The 16754-nt window shown below is 43.0% G+C and overlaps 1 protein-coding gene across 1 annotated transcript in view; it reads right to left on the reverse strand.

Moving 5' to 3' along the window:
• Positions 1–16754, reverse strand: part of kcnh3 (potassium voltage-gated channel, subfamily H (eag-related), member 3) — a 77359-nt gene that overhangs the window by 5574 nt on the left and 55031 nt on the right. The window contains exons 8-11 of the mRNA XM_013914169.1: positions 16059–16433; positions 13209–13408; positions 12059–12308; positions 3763–3977 (exon numbers count right to left, since the gene is read on the reverse strand). Of these exons, the coding sequence (XP_013769623.1) occupies positions 3763–3977; positions 12059–12308; positions 13209–13408; positions 16059–16433 (1040 nt within the window). The remainder of the gene's footprint in view (positions 1–3762; positions 3978–12058; positions 12309–13208; positions 13409–16058; positions 16434–16754) is intronic.

The following is a 16754-nucleotide window of genomic DNA, read 5'->3' on the forward strand; positions in this document are numbered from 1 at the left end:
TATATATGAAACTTTGCGCATGTTTAATGTGAACAACATTACATAAACGTTATTAACGGAGTTGTATTTGATGGCTGGCTCACACAGATTGGCTGTGTGCCTATTTGGCATACAGATTACACTCCATCAGTCAACTACAGATACTCACACCTGATCTCGACTCGTTATGTGTATAAAGCACACCTGTTCAAACAATCTTTTTCTTCCATTCCAACTTCTAAACCACCATGGGCAAGACCAAAGAACCTTCAAAGAACTAAGGTGACACCTTTGGTATGATTATTCGGACATGGAAGAAATATAAAATGACCATCAATCGCCCTCAATCTGGAGATCTATGTAAGATCTTGCCTCATGATGATGAACACGAGGAAGGTGGTGGATCAGCCCAAAGCTACACAGGAGGAGCTTGTTAATGATGTAAAGGCCGTCAGGAACAGTCAGCAGCCAGGAGCTTCTGTAAAGCGTGCCAAAATCCCAACTACAAGAAACGTCTGACTGCTGTGCTTGCTAACAAAGGTTTCTCATCAAGTACTAAGTCATGTTTTGTTTGGGCATCATATATTTATTTCATTCAATGACATGCAAATCAATTGATCATTTATAATGTATATAATGGTTATGTTTTTTTCTGGCTTTTTGCTTGATAGTCTGTCTCACTCAGAGGTGGCTGTAGCTCAGGAGGTGATTTACTTATTGGAAGGTGGTTGGTTTGATTCCTGGCTGGCCGAGTCTGCATGCCACAGTAACCTTGGTCAAGGTAGAGAACCTAGATTTGCACTCTAATGCATCCGTTGAAGTGTGAATGTTAAATAAAAAGAAAGCTCTTAAGTAGAAAAAGGGCTTGTGTGAATGACACATATTATAGAACGGCACTATTATACGAACCAGGCCATTCACCATTTGATGTATGGGTGGCTTTCTTTTTATTCCAAATAAAGGTGCACAGAAGGCATATTTCAGATTTGCTTTTAAGGTTCTCGCTTTAGTAGTATTGAGATGGGTTTAAATTCTTGATTGCTGACATCACAAGCAGCTTTTAATGAGGACTTCACACTGTGTGCCACAGTCACCCTTGAGTGATTGTGTCAGATGCAGACATGTGAGGGAACAATCTGAAAGAGCTGTGCAGAGGCTTATGGTGAACGGCTGAATGCCAATTATTTCTCATTTTTGTTTTTGAGAATCTGTTTGTCTCTTTGTCTTTGCCAGACTCCAAAAAGGAGTCTGTCATGCTACATTTAATACAGATCGCTGCGTCTCACTTTTCCCACACACACACACACACACACACACACACACACACACTCCTCTGACAGTTACAGTCCCAAGCCTCCCCAGTTTCCCATCAGCCTTGTCCCTGCTTATGAAGTGAACAATTTAGGCTGTGATCAGCGTTGGTGCAGGGCTGGAGAAATTCAAGGGAATGAAATTTAAGTGGAAAAAACAAAAAGACTAGTTCAAAATGTATTGAATCACAGGCTACACAAACAACTGAGAGTGTGTTGTGGTAGTTTGTGAGATAAGTAGGACTGACTTGTAGGAGAGCTCTAGCTCCCAGAAGCATGTTTACTCTAGCCACCCCAAAAAATCAATAATTTTGTAAAAATATACAAATTTCAGTTACTTGTGTCAAACAGTGGCTCTTCACTCAAGGTCAGAATGAGCGTAGCAGCGCTGCTAGTTTATTAAACCAGCAGTTTCACCTGTACAGGCTTCAAAATAATGACATCACCCATGCTCTAGCACACAACGCCTGGTGCAGTGAGTTATGAATGTATTTGAGCCAACACCCCTGTGCTTTCCCTTTCCCCTCTGCACTCTCCCCTCCTTCCCTGCCTGCTCAGCATCCTCCCTTTTTTCCCTCCTCTGTCCCCAGTGCCCTCCACTCAGCCAGCTCCCCCCTTCCATACCCGTGCCACTGTAATTTATTTTTAGCTTTCCTGTTCTATTCTTAGCTCCCAGCTCCAGAGCACACCAAGGAGCTGCTCTGCGATGCGGGGGCGTGATAAGTGTGCGCTTGCCGCGTGCCGCCATCCTCTTGCTCAACTGTGTGCGAGAGTGTGGGGGAGTTTGCATCATGTGTGCGGCTGGTTCGGGGCTGGGGGCAGAGATTTGGAAGCATGGAAGCTGATGCATGTATAGTAACTCATATGTGCTCTCAAGGGCAAGGATGAGCAAGTTGGTCCCCTGTGAGAATGGCCATAGAGTTAAAAACTTGTTCCAATATGTCTTTTCAGCAGCACAGTTCTGTGCGTGCTGTGCTCTGGCTGGTCATGCACATTGCATTTTTTCGCCCAAGGCTCTGGGGGGTCATGACAGTTAGTCTGCAACCAGTGAATCAGCAGTGAACTATCATTTATGCAATGGAGACTCTTTCTCATCTTTCTTGCTTCATAAACCCTTTCTTCATCCCCCCCAGCACGTCTTTGATTCTTGAACACCGTCATTCATCATATAAGTTTGTAGATTGAAATACTACTTAAGTGAGGAAGAGGCTGCTGAATGTCTGCAGGCTTTATCTTCCATTTTTCACCAGTCTTGTCTTGGATACCTATGCAAATTCCCCTCCTGGGCTGCAAATACCAGAATTTTTTTTTCCACACTAATAACCAGGATGGACATCTGTAACCAGAACTAAGATATGCACAGCAGATTGTGCATCTAGAATAATACATCCTCTAGTCACACACCAACATGTTCACACTCTGCAGTAAGTGTGTTGATCCCTGGAGAAGCAAACTGCACTGCAGTAGAGTAGCAGAGAGTAAGAGCAGAAGAGAAAACAAGCTAACCAAACCCCCCCCTTCATCTTTCTTTCTTCTCCTCCTCCTCCCTTTCTTTTACTCAGCTGGCAGAGCTATTTATATTAAGCAGGATCCAATCTTAGCAGCAGCTGTGGGGGGACAGCCAGTCAGGGAGAGCCCATGCTCCCCTCCTGCTCTATTTTTAGTAACAGGACAACTTCAAACAGCAACACTAAGCTATTTTTGTCCCTACACTTTTTTCCCTCCATCCGCTGCTGCTGCAGCACCAGCCAAACACAGTGTGTGTGTTGATGGAAGCAGGGAAAATGCCTTTCATGGCTGGGGTTGTCAGAGTGTGTGTGCACACATCTGGGTATTTTAAAGTAGTGGTGGTAGAATGCTCATGTATACCTTATATGTACACCTGCTCACCTGATGCGATAAACACGTCAGTATCTTGGCCTACTATGGCATGCAGACTAGAGGAGCCACGGATCAAACTACCAACCTTCCGATTAGTAGATGACCGGCTCTACCTCCTGAGCTACAGCCACCACTGATGGATGTAAACATTTATCTTATATACAGTCCATAATAAATCGGACTGAGAATGACTTGTAACAGCTTGTAGATTGAAAGGTCACAAGGTGTAAAGAATATCCTGTTTCATAATTTACTAAATGAACTATATGATGCATTGAACAAGACTTAAAACTAGTAAGTTACTAGTAAAACTATCAGTGAAGGTGTTACAAGATCATAAATTAGGTCAAAAGTATAATTATTTTAATTTTCATAGATATCCATATATAATCTTAGATCTTTACACAAAGAAGTATGTGCTATTAGATTGTGGGTCTTTTATAGATCATTTCTGGTCAGTATTTGCAGCTGTGTAATTCAGCTCAAGTGTACTTATTTTAAAATGTGCAGTAGACTAACAAAAACATTCACAAGTTCACTGACAAACGCACATAAACAGTAAGTCCATCATGAATCTACTACAGGTACTCACATCAGCCCCGTGGCCCTCTCGTAGATTGTAAGTCAGGTCATGTTGTATCTCGCTGATGAACTTCTGGGCATACTCAGGGTAAAGTCGGAGAACCTCTCGGAGACCCTTGAGGCTGATATACTGCAGGTCACAGTAAGTCAGGGCCTTGACATTAGCGTTGGTTTTGATCACTTGTTCCTTCGTCAGGGAGTCTGAGCCAATTAGATCTCCTTTACCTGGGGAGGGGGATGACAAAGTGAGTTATACCTGTCTTTGAAGCAGCTGTTTAGAGGCAGCCTATTCTCACTAGCTGTCAACACCTGAGAGAACATCATCAGCCATTAAGCTTCACACACTGACGTTCTGAGCAGCACATCATCAAAGACGGAAGATTAAAGATTTGGACCTGTGAAGTCATCTCAGCAGCAGCGTGGGAACATGTGTTTGCATATGTCTAATGTACCTGCAAACCCTGGTCCCTTCAATTTATATAAACCAACACCACCTGCATAAAGCAGCACAGTGTAACTTACTTTGGTAAGCTTTACCATATATTAGCACACTAGTAGCCTGTGCTGCCTTGACACAATTGGTTTCTTATGAAACATACTGTACAGCCTTAGCGGAGTAGAGCAGCCAAGGACCGAATTAGTAGATACAAGCAATCTACTAATTGGAAGGTCTAGGCCTAGTCCAGGTTTGGCAGTTGCCAGGAGAACGGTACTTGTCTGACTGCATTGTGCCAAGTGTACAGTTTGATGGAGGGGGATTATATGGTGTGCTTGTTTTTCGATCCCCGGGCTCTTTGTCCTGGTCGTTGTGTCCTTGGGCAAGACACTTTACCCTGCCGCCTACTGGTGTTGGCCAGAGGGGCCGATGGCGCGATATGGCAGCCTCGCTTCTGTCAGTCTGCCCCAGGGCAGCTGTGGCTACAACCGTAGCTGCCTCCACCAGTGTATGAATGTGAGAGTGAATGAATAGTGGCATTGTAAAGCGCTTTGGGTGCCTTGAAAAGCGCTATATAAATCCAATCCATTATTATTATTATTATTAGGAGCTGGGCTCAGAGTTTCAGTGAAAAGAAGCATACCAAGACATTTTGAATAACTTTATTCTCTCAACTTTGTGGGAACAGTTTGGGGATGGCCTCTTCCTGTTCCAACATGACTGTACACCAGTGCACAAAGCAAGGTCCGTAAAGACATGGATGAGTGACTTACACCTTTGGGATCATTTAGAGGGGAGACTGAGAGCGAGGCTTTCTCATCCAATACCAGTGTCTGACCTCACCAATGTGATTCTGGGAGAATGGTCAAAAATTCCCATGAACGCATTCCTTAACCTTGTGAGAGCCTTCCCTGAGGAGCTACAGCTGTTATAGCTGCAGCTATGGCAGTTATGGCAGTACAGTGTAACAAGAAGAACAAACTCATTGGCTGAGGTTGGCTTACTGACTTTCACTATGCTGCCTACAAACACTTGGCTTTGTGCTGTGCTTCAGAACCATAATCATATATATCCAGTGTGCATATGTGTGTGAAAGCAGACTAGTGAACACGTGTGTATGACCACCTAAATTAAGCAAACATCCTCTAATTTATAAAAATATGCTTTTTAGCATGTGGCTAATTGGGACAGAATCTATTTGAGACCCTAGTGAGGAGGAGAGTTTTGACTTTAGACACAATGCAAAGATGTCACCTTTTTCTAAGCTGCTCTGTAAATAAATCACTAGAAGAAATTGTCAGAAATAACAATGCTGGTCACATTACCATGTCCTGTGTATAACTACACAATATACAGTTAGCATACAACCATACAATGTATATGAGCAGCATAGATTGCATCGATTACTAAGTGAAGGCATGGATTGGATGGTTGGATGTTAGAAAGAAAATGGAAATGTGTTTGTGAGGCATCAGACAGACAAAGACCCCCCACAGTATATGGGGGAGGGGGGGGGCGAAAGGGAAAAAGTCAAACAAAGAAGGAACGAGGCTGCACAGCCACAACGCAAAGAAAAGAAAGAGGGGGCTGAAGAGAAAAACAAGCAGAGAGAGACCAGAGGCAAAATAGAGGGAGGCGGGGCGGAGAAGGGCAGAGGCGAGCAGGGACCTAAAAAGGGTGATGGAGTGCGGAGGTGGACTAAGAAGAGGGAGGGTGGAAGACGAAAGAATCAAGAGAGCTGTGAGAGGAAGTGGAGAGGGACACAATGTGGGGGTGGCTGCAGACTGGCATGAGAAGAAATGGAGGGGCAGGGTGAGAAAGAGTGAGGGAAGGGGGAGAGGTAGGGCGAGCAAGAGCTCGACGCACGCCACGTGAGCGACAGCAGTTACTGGACTCGGCCTTCCAGCCCTCCTTTGAACCTTGAACCACCTCGCTGTCCTGCTGCCTCTGCACTCGGCACCATCCAACTGTCATCTGCAGCCCACACCCTGAAATCTGTGCTGCTTCTTAATTTGGCACGATGGGCCCTTCTTATGCTCCGGCTGTCTTTTTTACGTCACTCACATCCCCCCCTGCAGTTCAGCACAAATGCGCTGTCACAAAGATGACGGGTGACCAAGAGTGACAGCAGCGACAAGGAGCGCTTTGGCTCATAATCGCAGCAAAATGTTAAACTGAGCAGGAGACAAACACTTGCAAGTGACATTTAAGTGCATGTATCTGTCTCGTCATAAAAGTGTAGGTGAAAGTGATGAGGGCAGGGAACAAAGGCTTATCGACGGAGCTCAATTCATCAACGTCGTTGATTTGATGCCTTGAGTAGGATTTTTCTTTTGCTCTTGATCTTTTTAAAGGCAAGTTTTCAATCAACATCTCATACTTCCCTCTTCTTATTTTACCCCTCGCTCCCATCTAGCCATCTAATAAATTAGGCATCTTGGTCTAGCATGGGGGTGTGATGAAATAAAAGGTCAATGTTTTTACTGGTGTCACATACTGTTAATTCAGTTTTAAGTAATACATCGCTCCATAGTCGTTGTGATTCTGTGTGATGGTCAAAGTAAAGGTCAACTGAAGACCAAATTTACAGGCTAACGTAAGCAGTACGAGATGAAGAACATTAGCCTCGGTGATGACCAACAGACCAAAATGACCCACTAAGACTTCAGATGAAGTAAGTGGGTCACTGCACTGTTCTAGACTAGCACAGTGTCTGTATATAATTCACAGGTGTCCTCTAAAAGCATTGCATGCATGCAATCATCGAGTTAACGTTTTGAAAACAGGAGGGTACAATAGGTACAATTTTTTTGCACAGTTTTCTGAATGTATTCTATAACCAGGGCAGACGAATAACAGTTCTGGGTCATTTTGACCCAGTATTTTGAGTTAGTTAGTTAGTCTTTAAGTCATGTTATTTCCCGGCAGCTTCCTGTTTAGGGATAAAATGTTTTTGCTCTGATAAAGTTGTATGGCACTGTCTTGAAACACTATTATTGCTAATTGGTGTGTGGGTTTATGATTCAGGATTTTCAGCCTCATACTGCAGAACAAAATAAGACTGATAATTGTCTGTGGCTGTGACTCTAATTTATCATGTGCAGTTGCACTTTGACACGTGATGATGTGAGACCGGCCATGGGTTTGAGATTAATCTGTTTTATTGTCCATCAGGGTCCAGAACAGTTCCTGGAAGAACACTGTACCACGATGGGCTCCACCAGTGCAAAGAGTTCTGTGAACTTTGCAGGACTCTGCTCTTTCCACACTTCAAAAGAGCAAATAAATGGATGAATGGCTGTCACTGCAAATGGCATTAAAGAAACTCATGCCCATGTATGTTTTTAAAGGGATGCCAAATGCTGTCATTTTTCTGTAAAGCAAATTTACCTTGCCTTTGGGTATAAATAAAGTTACCTTGACCTTGACCTTGACCTGTCAGTCTGATCTTCCATCCTCACTGCACGTGTGCAAGCTGCTAAACTGACATGAACTAACAGTCCACCAGTGCAGCTTTCACGTCGCACAGACCAGAAAAAATAAAAGATTAAGGTAAAAAAGAAAGAAAAAAGCAGTCTCAGTGCTTTCCTAATGAAGGAATATGAAAGAATAAATGAAGTGTGAATTGTATTAAGGTGGAAACATAGGATGTAATGGTACGCTGGTGGTTGTGATATTCATGTCTGTGGTAAAGGTGCAGAGCATGACTATTTGGGTTTCCACCCACACTGTGTCTGCAAATTCAGCCCTGTTTAATATTAGGCTTCTGCCTTCACATCCCCAGAGACTAACATGCACTCACACTGCATGTGCGCACACACACTGGTGCACAAACACAAACAGTATTAGAAAGGTTACATCTTTGTGTTTTCTTATGTGTGACTTTGTTTCTCAGCTCTTTTGTTTGCAGTTACATCCTTTACAATTACTTTGGGTGCTGGGCGCTACATTTAGACATGTGGAGAGTGAACTGAGGTGAGGACCAAACTGCTCTGTGGGCTGACTAGTCACAATCTGAAATTCAACTGGAAAAATCATGGACGCTGGACTCTCCAACCTAAATCGTTTTTAGCATAAAAAGCCAGCACCTGTTATGGCTTCACTCTAACAGCATGCATATCTAGAGGCACCATTAATGTTAAAACTTATTATGATACTTACAGAATACCACAGTTTTTGTCTCGGCCGTATCATTTTATTTTGCTGTATTTATCTGCGACACCTCAAAGGCCGGTCCGTGAAAATATTGTCGGACATTAAACTGGTCCGTTCCGCAAAAAAGGTTGGGGACCGCTGCTGTACATCATTTCATAGAAACGGTACTCCCTGATGGCTGTGGCCACTTTCAGCAGGATAATGCACCCTGCCACAAAGTAGCAGACTGGTTCAGGAATGAGGAGGAGCATAACTATGAGTTTGAGGTGCTGACATGGCCTCCAGATTCCTCCGATCTCACTCCAATCAAGCATCTGTGGGATGTGTTGGACGAACGATCCATGAGGGCCCTCTCAGCTTACAGGACTTACAGGACCTGTCGCTACCATCAGTCAGATAAAACAGCACACGTTCTGGTGGAGTCCATGTCTCAATAGGTCAGGACTGTTTTGGCAGCAAAAAAACATTTGTTGTGTTTTCTCTGCACTCTCTCAGTTACAAATAGGGTTTAAAACATTTGCCAATTGCTGCATTCTGTTTCACAATTTCCACAGAGTCACAACTTTGTTGGCAAAGAGTTTGTGCCTTCCTACACAGCACACCCAGAACCGGCCGCAACAGCAAGGACTGAAGAACATTTCCGAACCACATTTCTCATTTGGAAGAGTCTGAGGTAATACTGTATACCAAGCTCATACTTATGTTTTCTTACTGGCATGTGGCTAGTAAGAAAAAAATCGCTCCAAGACACCCACAGTATTCACCCTGCACCACGCTCTAATTACAGCTTTTGGCTGTCAGTGAAGACATCTGACAAAAAATATTTTGAAAGCTACTAACACCCATGACAGCTCATACAGCAACATTAATCAACTTTGATGCACCTTCATACCTATTTCAAGATAGCCTATTACTTCCCATGCTTCTTCAAATCATTTTTTTAATCTTTTAAATGTTTATAAGATTTCTGTGATGTGTGAGAACCTTGATAGTTGCACTCTCGAACAGAAATCGTGGAACCATAAACGAATCACGGTGAGATTCTAAAGGGTTTTTGCTTTTCAGGTGCCTGTGAGAAGTTAAACTCTGAGGTGGAGGTGTTACTGGCTTGCAAGGAAAATGTCACTGCTCCCCTGTTGTGGGAGGTTAATAACTCAAGTGTGTGAGTAGAAGCTCCAGTCACTCTCCTGAACACGCCAGCAGAGCTGAGCTACTGTCAGGATGTGTAATAGTTTCAAATTAAAAGGGACCTACTAATCGCTAATTCAATTTCTGAGCAGCTCCTCAGTTCATCCTCTCGTTCAAACAAGCTGTTTAAAGTTCAAGCTCTGCCAACGATTTAATCACCACTAAACATTTTGGAGTCTCATAAGTACTTATGTTGATCATGTAAACTGGCTGAAAGAAACATGTTTTCCAAAAGAGCTGTGTGTCTTGTGAAAACCCGCTTCTCTCAGACACCAACCTCCATGGCTAAAAAAAATTGCGACAAAAACTGCAATCCCCACTCGCTCAAGTAACACATTACTGTACTGAATTCAGTAACCAAAAGAGATTAAATCAGACACTTGTGTTCAAGTCATGTGCAGGTCTGCAAGTTCAGAAGAGGGTCGACACGATCATTCATTTTATTTTTATTGCACAAAAAGACACGGATGTGAAGCGGAAATCGGCACCTATCCACTGCTGACATCAGCAGTATGTGTAAGTATGTGCAAAGACAGATGCCAACACAAGTCTAGTAGTGAGAAACCCCAGATCCATAGTGCATGCTGCCCATGGCCAAGGAGCCAAAAGCTTGATTTTCTGCAGGTAACCAAAGCATCTGATGAGCCGTGAGACTTGTAGAACTGCAGCGTGCATTTGAGCCTGTGCTCTTTGGGCTGGTTTGCACCTTTGCTATTCATAGTAAACACTAAAACTGTCCCCAGTGATTTGTGTCAGCGTGTGGGATTCTAGCCAGAAAATTCATCTTACGCTCTGTTACCCAGTAACTGAACTATTTTCTTTTTGAGTAATGACCCCAACAATGTTCACTATCATAGGCCACAGACTATACCTGTTATAGACATCAGCCAACATTATTATGCATACCGTATGTGTGCCTCTCTGTTTATGCCTCACCGCCGCTTTGTGGTCGGCGCTCTCACCTGTGTGAAGAGTGAAACACAGCTGCTGGCGTGTGCTTTGGTGTTGTCATGCACCTCTGGATTTAACATGACCAGGTAGGAGACACACGTGTGTGAGCGGGTCTGTGTTTCAGTGACAAATCAGTGATGCAGCACAGAGATTCTGTGATGGCAGAGCAACAGTGAGAAAAGATGAGGAAGTGGAGGAAGCAAGAAGAATGAGCTGAGTAAAGTTTGACTTATCTGACTGTTTTGTTTAATGTGCCTTATAATCCGGTGCGCCTTATGGTCCGAAAAATATGGTACATTAAACCCTATGGAACAAAAATAGGATGCCATTAAAGTTCATATGTGTGTGAAGGTAGAAAAGCGAATACTTTTGGCAGTGCAGTGTAACAAACAGAACAAACTCGTTGGCCGAGGTAGGCCTCACTGAGTTTCACTATGCTGCCTACAAACACTGGCTTGGTGTCGTTGTTCAGAACCATAATCATATATGTTGTGTGCATATGTGTGCTGCATAGAAAAGGGATTTATAAATGTGTGTAACAGTTGGACCAACTATTGAAAACTGTAGCTTCTCTTCCTTGCCAGCAAAATTCCCTCCGTTGCATTACAGAGCCTCAAGATTCCTTCACTGCAGAGGTTTTTCCTACATTTTGCCATGTAAGGAATAAAGTTCTCCAGCCTCATCTGATTCTTAGATTCATTACATTAACTGACAGCACAAAGATTAAAACAGAAGTGCCAAACTGCCAACAAAAACCCTCATTCATCCATCCATCCATCCATCCATTCATTCATTAGTTTGGTTATAGGTGCATACAGTGTAAGACCTGTTTCATCTCTGCTCACAGTAAATAGAAGATTATTCTGTCGAGCTCACAGGATCAACACTGTGGGAAATCATTACTCTCTCGGCTTGTATCAAGCTTGGAAACGTCTCTTTAAAGCAGCAGAGCATAAACAGCTGCTCTTTATCAGCTCGCCTTCAGCCTCGTCTTCCCCTTTGTTTGAATATTACACACACACGCACACACAAACACACACCCGTTTTATGTCCTGCCTTCCTTCTCCTTTTTCGCCATCATCAATTTTAATTTCCATTAGACACTCCAGACCAGGTTGCTCTGCAGGTCTGAGCCAGCACTGTGAAATTATTTTAACTGTAATCACTGAACTGAGAGATGATCTCTCTTTCCCCCTCTGAAGTCCATACTTCGTTAGCAGCACTTAATATTAACACAGGCACACATTCAGCCGGCACATTCTCAAATGAACCATTCTCCCCCTTCGTTTAATATTCAGCACGATGTCCCGCAGATCATCTCACATCCTCCAAATCTCAGTTTCAAAGATAATTGTCTGTCAGAGCCGAGGGTGTCCCGTGTAGTTCTCACTCAGTTCTGTGTCCTTCCTTCAAACAACAAAGATCCTAATTACATTTTAGTTTAATTAAGTAACCGTGTGATCCTTTTTTTTTTTTGCAGTTTGGCAACTTGACTGAGAAATGTTGTTATCCTGGAACACACTGACAGGACATCGTGTTCTCTGCTTAAGAGAACTTTACTGTTTCTCTGACTTACCTAGGATAGCCAGCACAGTGTTGTCTTTCAGGACCTCCATGGAACCTGAGCAGACAAAATAGATAGCCTGCAAGGCGTCTCCCTGCCGGATGAGGAACTCCCCTGGAGCGCAGAAGGAGGTCTTGATGATGAGGGAGAGGGAACGCAGGCAGCCCCTGCTGGCTGACTCAAACAGAGGCAACTGGAGCAGCTCCTTGTTCAGGTGCATGGCGATATCAGCCCTCAGCTCATCTGGGAAGTCTTTCAGAAGCTGTGAAGTGAAAGTTCACACTGAACAGCTGGTCTTTACTTTAAAACAGACTTCCATATAGTTTTATACAAAAAAATAACACTTTGCCGCAGACTTGAAGAGCCTCTCCAAATGTAAAAATGTGATAACCTCACAGAGAGTTTAAAGTACTCAGTGGGCATTTCAAACCACATGCAAGATCAGAGAAGCTTTTAAGACATGATGAAATAATCTAAGACTACTCTTTTTTTTTTTTACATTACTCAGGGTTGCTCGTGGTATATCAGGCACTTAATTTTAGCATATTTACTTGCCTTGGGCAAATCTTTTCAAGCTGCAACATATAAATAGATCCTTCCAATAATCCTGATTTATTTATAATTGAGAAAATCTTAAAATTAAAGTCAGAGAAAAGTTCCAGATTTGACACCTAAAAGCACTGGTGACCTCTATGCTATTCTGTTTCTGTAGCTCACAGCTTTACCACCGACGTGTTAAAGTGTCGCTTAGGTGTAAGAACTGGCAAACTTCTCAGTGACAATGCGTAAAAATGGTTGTAATTCTTAAACAATTCTCACTAAAGTTTATGTAAAACGTGTTGTGTTCATTTCAAGCTTAAAGTCTGCACCTCAGTCAGTTTGATTTAAAATCCACTCTTCTGGAGTATAAGAGGCTAAACCACAAAGAAATGTTTTTGTGCAAGAAATGATTTGACCTAATTGTATTCTCAGAGCAGGCTTTCATCTCAAGCTGTACACTGGACCCTGTTCTCAACTCAAGGTGTAGATAAAACTTCCAGCAGACAACAAGACATCCAGTGCTGAACTCTGGTTCCTCTGAACAGTGAAGCTGTTTAGTGGAGAGCATCTTTGAGGCTATAAACTCTGTGTAAGCAGTGCAACATAAACAGCAGCTTCTCACCTCACTAACGTCGATCCCGTTGTTGACCGACCACATAGTTTGGAAACACTCCAGCATGCGCTGCTCCAAAGCTTTGGGCAACCGATGGACTCTGATGAAGTCCTTCAGGTCCTTGGTGCGGGTGTGGTAAAGCGAGCGGCGCGAGTACATTCTCTGGATGATGGCCGTCACGTTGCCAAACACAACTGCATGCATCAGTGCTGGACACAGAGGAAAGGTTTCTTTATTGTTCTCGGTGCGCTTCTAGTTTGATACAGAATTAATTACTGCGGCTCGATTGGCTTCTTTCTAGAAAAGACCTCATTAAAGTCCCATAATACTTCTGCGCAGCAGGAAGCTTCATGGGATGTCTTTATAAGCCCTGAGAAGTTAAAAAGCACAGGGCTTAGAAGGACTTAGCTGCTCTAAAACCACTGTGAAGCACTGCCGAGAGTAGATTACGGTTTTCACAGAATGTCAGTAACACACTGCTGAAAAATAATCCCACTGTTCAGAAAACCTTTTATTTCTAATCAATGACAACTAAATTATTATTCCAAACAAACCCCAAAACAGCTCCAACCCCAGTGTGAGCATATTTGTTCAACAGTGCCACACACACAGGTTTGGTCTTAATGTGAGCACAGCTAACCAGCAGCTATCCCCAAAGACTGGAATCGTTTCATAATGCACTTTTCCTGAGGGAGCCACACAGCAGTTTCTCTTCCTAAAAGCAGTTTGAAAAGCTGCTGAAACAGCAGTCAGACCACGGGGACACTTACACGGTCCACTGACAGCCAGACTAATGGCTTCATTTTATAAAGAAACTGGGTTTTTAAAAGGCTGAATTATCTCTAAGTTATAGCTCATAGTATCTGTGTGCAGCAGCTTACCACGAGAGAACATTAAACTATGTTTAAGGAAAACATTATAGAGATTAATGAAGCTGTGGTCTACTCTCACTGCTGTTACATTCAATCCAACAGCAATCTCCTTTAACAAAGGAGCTAGGATGCTAGCAATCAAAGCAAGGTCAAAATGGAATATGATCTCTAGGGTGGTTGAGAATAACCAATGCTGTGGGACTTCCAGATACCAACAGGACAATTATAATGGTGGACGACAGCTGTAGTGATAGATGAGTGGGTATAACAAGTGATAACAACATCAGGAACTAGGAACACAGGAATCTCGAGAAATACCAAGGGCTGAGAGGAACTAGAGAATATGAAGGTGAAGGCAACAGTGATCTCCGAGTTACTCAGGGCAGTGACCCCAAACTGAGCAAGTGGTTCATCTGGACACAGATCTCAGGAACGATATCAGAGATCTGTGTCCAGAAGAGCACAGTCCTAGGAGCAGTAACAATACGGTACAGGACTCCTAGGTAGAGGACCCAAGTTTGAAGGATAAAGACCGCATCCAGAGCAAAAGGGTAATTTTAAAGTAAGTTGTTCCTGATTGTGTATAGACATGTCCTCCTTTAGGATGGCATAGGTAAAGTAAAGGCAGATTCATGCTACTGTAGGCAGATTGAGAAGTTACGACATTTCCATAATTAGCAAAATGCACATATTAACCTCCATCACACAGTCAAAGTGTGCTGTCTAAGGTGCTGCTGTAGCAGAACTCTTTGAAAATAAGAATGAACAAATGCCTACTTGCTGTTGCAACAAACGGGCCACACGGTGGTGGAAAAAGTACTTTGATGATCTGATTGCATGTTGTATAGAGCGCTTTGAGTACTCCGGGAGAGTAGAAAAGCGCTATATAAGAATCAGTCCATTTACCATTTACCATGACAGTAGCTAGAACTCCCTGTAACTCTTACATTAAGCGTTCTCCTGCCATCTACGAGATACATGCAGACATCATTGGTTCAGAGTACATATGCACACTTAAATCAGCCTTTGTTAAAGTTACAGTGTTGCTTTCACTCGACTGGGAAATATAGATTTCATTTTTCTTTCTTGGACGACTGTTGGACACAGATTCTATCAGCTGTCTGCAGAATGTGTTTTCCCACCTATTAGCTGAGTGTGTGTGTCTGTATGTGTCTTTCAGTATTTACTTGCACAACTGCATGTGAGTAGTTATGGTTAATGTCAAGGTTTAACCCACTAAAAAGAAATGTGTGTGTGTGTGTGTGTGTGTCTGAGACATCTGCACACATTATTGTGTCCTCTGCCCATAAATTGCTGCATTTCTCTCGTGATAACCTTTCCAGTGACTCCATTTCTTTCCCGATTCTTCATTTATTGCTCTCTTCGTGAACATTCAGTTCTCTTCATTGCGGCCCAAGAGGACACGCATAAGAACACAGAGTTCAAACAAGTAGCACACTGTAAGTCGAACACATCTTTCATCTGTGATTAAGCTAGAGTAGATCCACTATTGAGCCCATGTACAACCGTTCAACAGGCTCAAACAAAAATGGAATCAAGAATAAGAAAGAGACAGTCATTATAATAGTTTATGACAAAAAGGCAAAAAATCCTCATAAATCATAAATTTAGCAAGTGTTTTTATGCATCATCACTTGCTTCTTTGAATCAAAATTTTCATTTAAATCTGCTCAGTACTTGTGATGCATCTTGAGAACAACAAAAGAATTTCATGGCCAAGCAAGTAATGAAACCTTTCAATCTGGAAAATGAGAGTAATGAGACAGTGAGTGAGAGGATTTGCATACAAGTTTTACTGAAAAAAAGAAACACTTTTGAAACCAGGGATGGAACAAAATGTGTGCAGCTGTTTGTTTATGACTCACCCACACCTGAAAAAGAGCTGAACGAGTACTTCAGGCTGAGAGGAGAATAAGAGCTTCAAACTCTGAGAGGAAGCACTAAGATGTGTGCACACATTCCTTACCTCCTATGAGCATGGTGCAGATGGAGAAGATCTTCTCTGAGTCTGTGTTGGCTGACACATTTCCAAACCCTACACTGGTCAGACTGCTCAGAGCAAAGTAGAGGGAGGTCACATAGCTGCTGCGCATTGATGGCCCGCCGTCCAGCACACTGAAACTCCCACTCCCACCAGCCGTCCCAGATGCAGTCTCGCTTCCTGAAACATTCCCGTAATGCTGGCTAGAATTCCAGGTTCCTTGCCCTGCGACCTCTGACCCAGACACGTTCCACTGACTGCTGTCGGCTGGAATGCTGCTGACCGTGGAGGGGAACAGCGTTGTCAGGGCAGCAGGGAAATACGGGGTACCCAGACGTTTGGCCAGCTCATGGAGCCAACCTGAGACAAAGAGTGAGAGAATACAATGAATGAACTGCACTCAGCTGATATCTTTATCACCTTCATTCTGTTACACTTTAAAAGTACAAAACTAGACGTTGTTCTAGGGATGTACTGCACCACTGTACTGTACATCCCGTACGTTCCACCTCCTAAGTTTCCTGAGCAGACATCAACTAGAATGAAACTGCAAATTGTTGAAATTCTGCCCATTTTTAATTCATAGAAGCTCTCCTTTCCTAACCTTTTTATACCCATATTACAGACATGTTGCCAGTTAATCTATTTAATTGCAAAATGGTCCTTCAGATGTTGTTGGGT

Source organism: Pundamilia nyererei, unplaced genomic scaffold, assembly GCF_000239375.1.
Source record: "Pundamilia nyererei isolate P.nyererei 1_Seehausen unplaced genomic scaffold, PunNye1.0 scaffold00176, whole genome shotgun sequence".
NCBI classification, from domain to species: Eukaryota; Metazoa; Chordata; class Actinopteri; order Cichliformes; family Cichlidae; genus Pundamilia; species Pundamilia nyererei.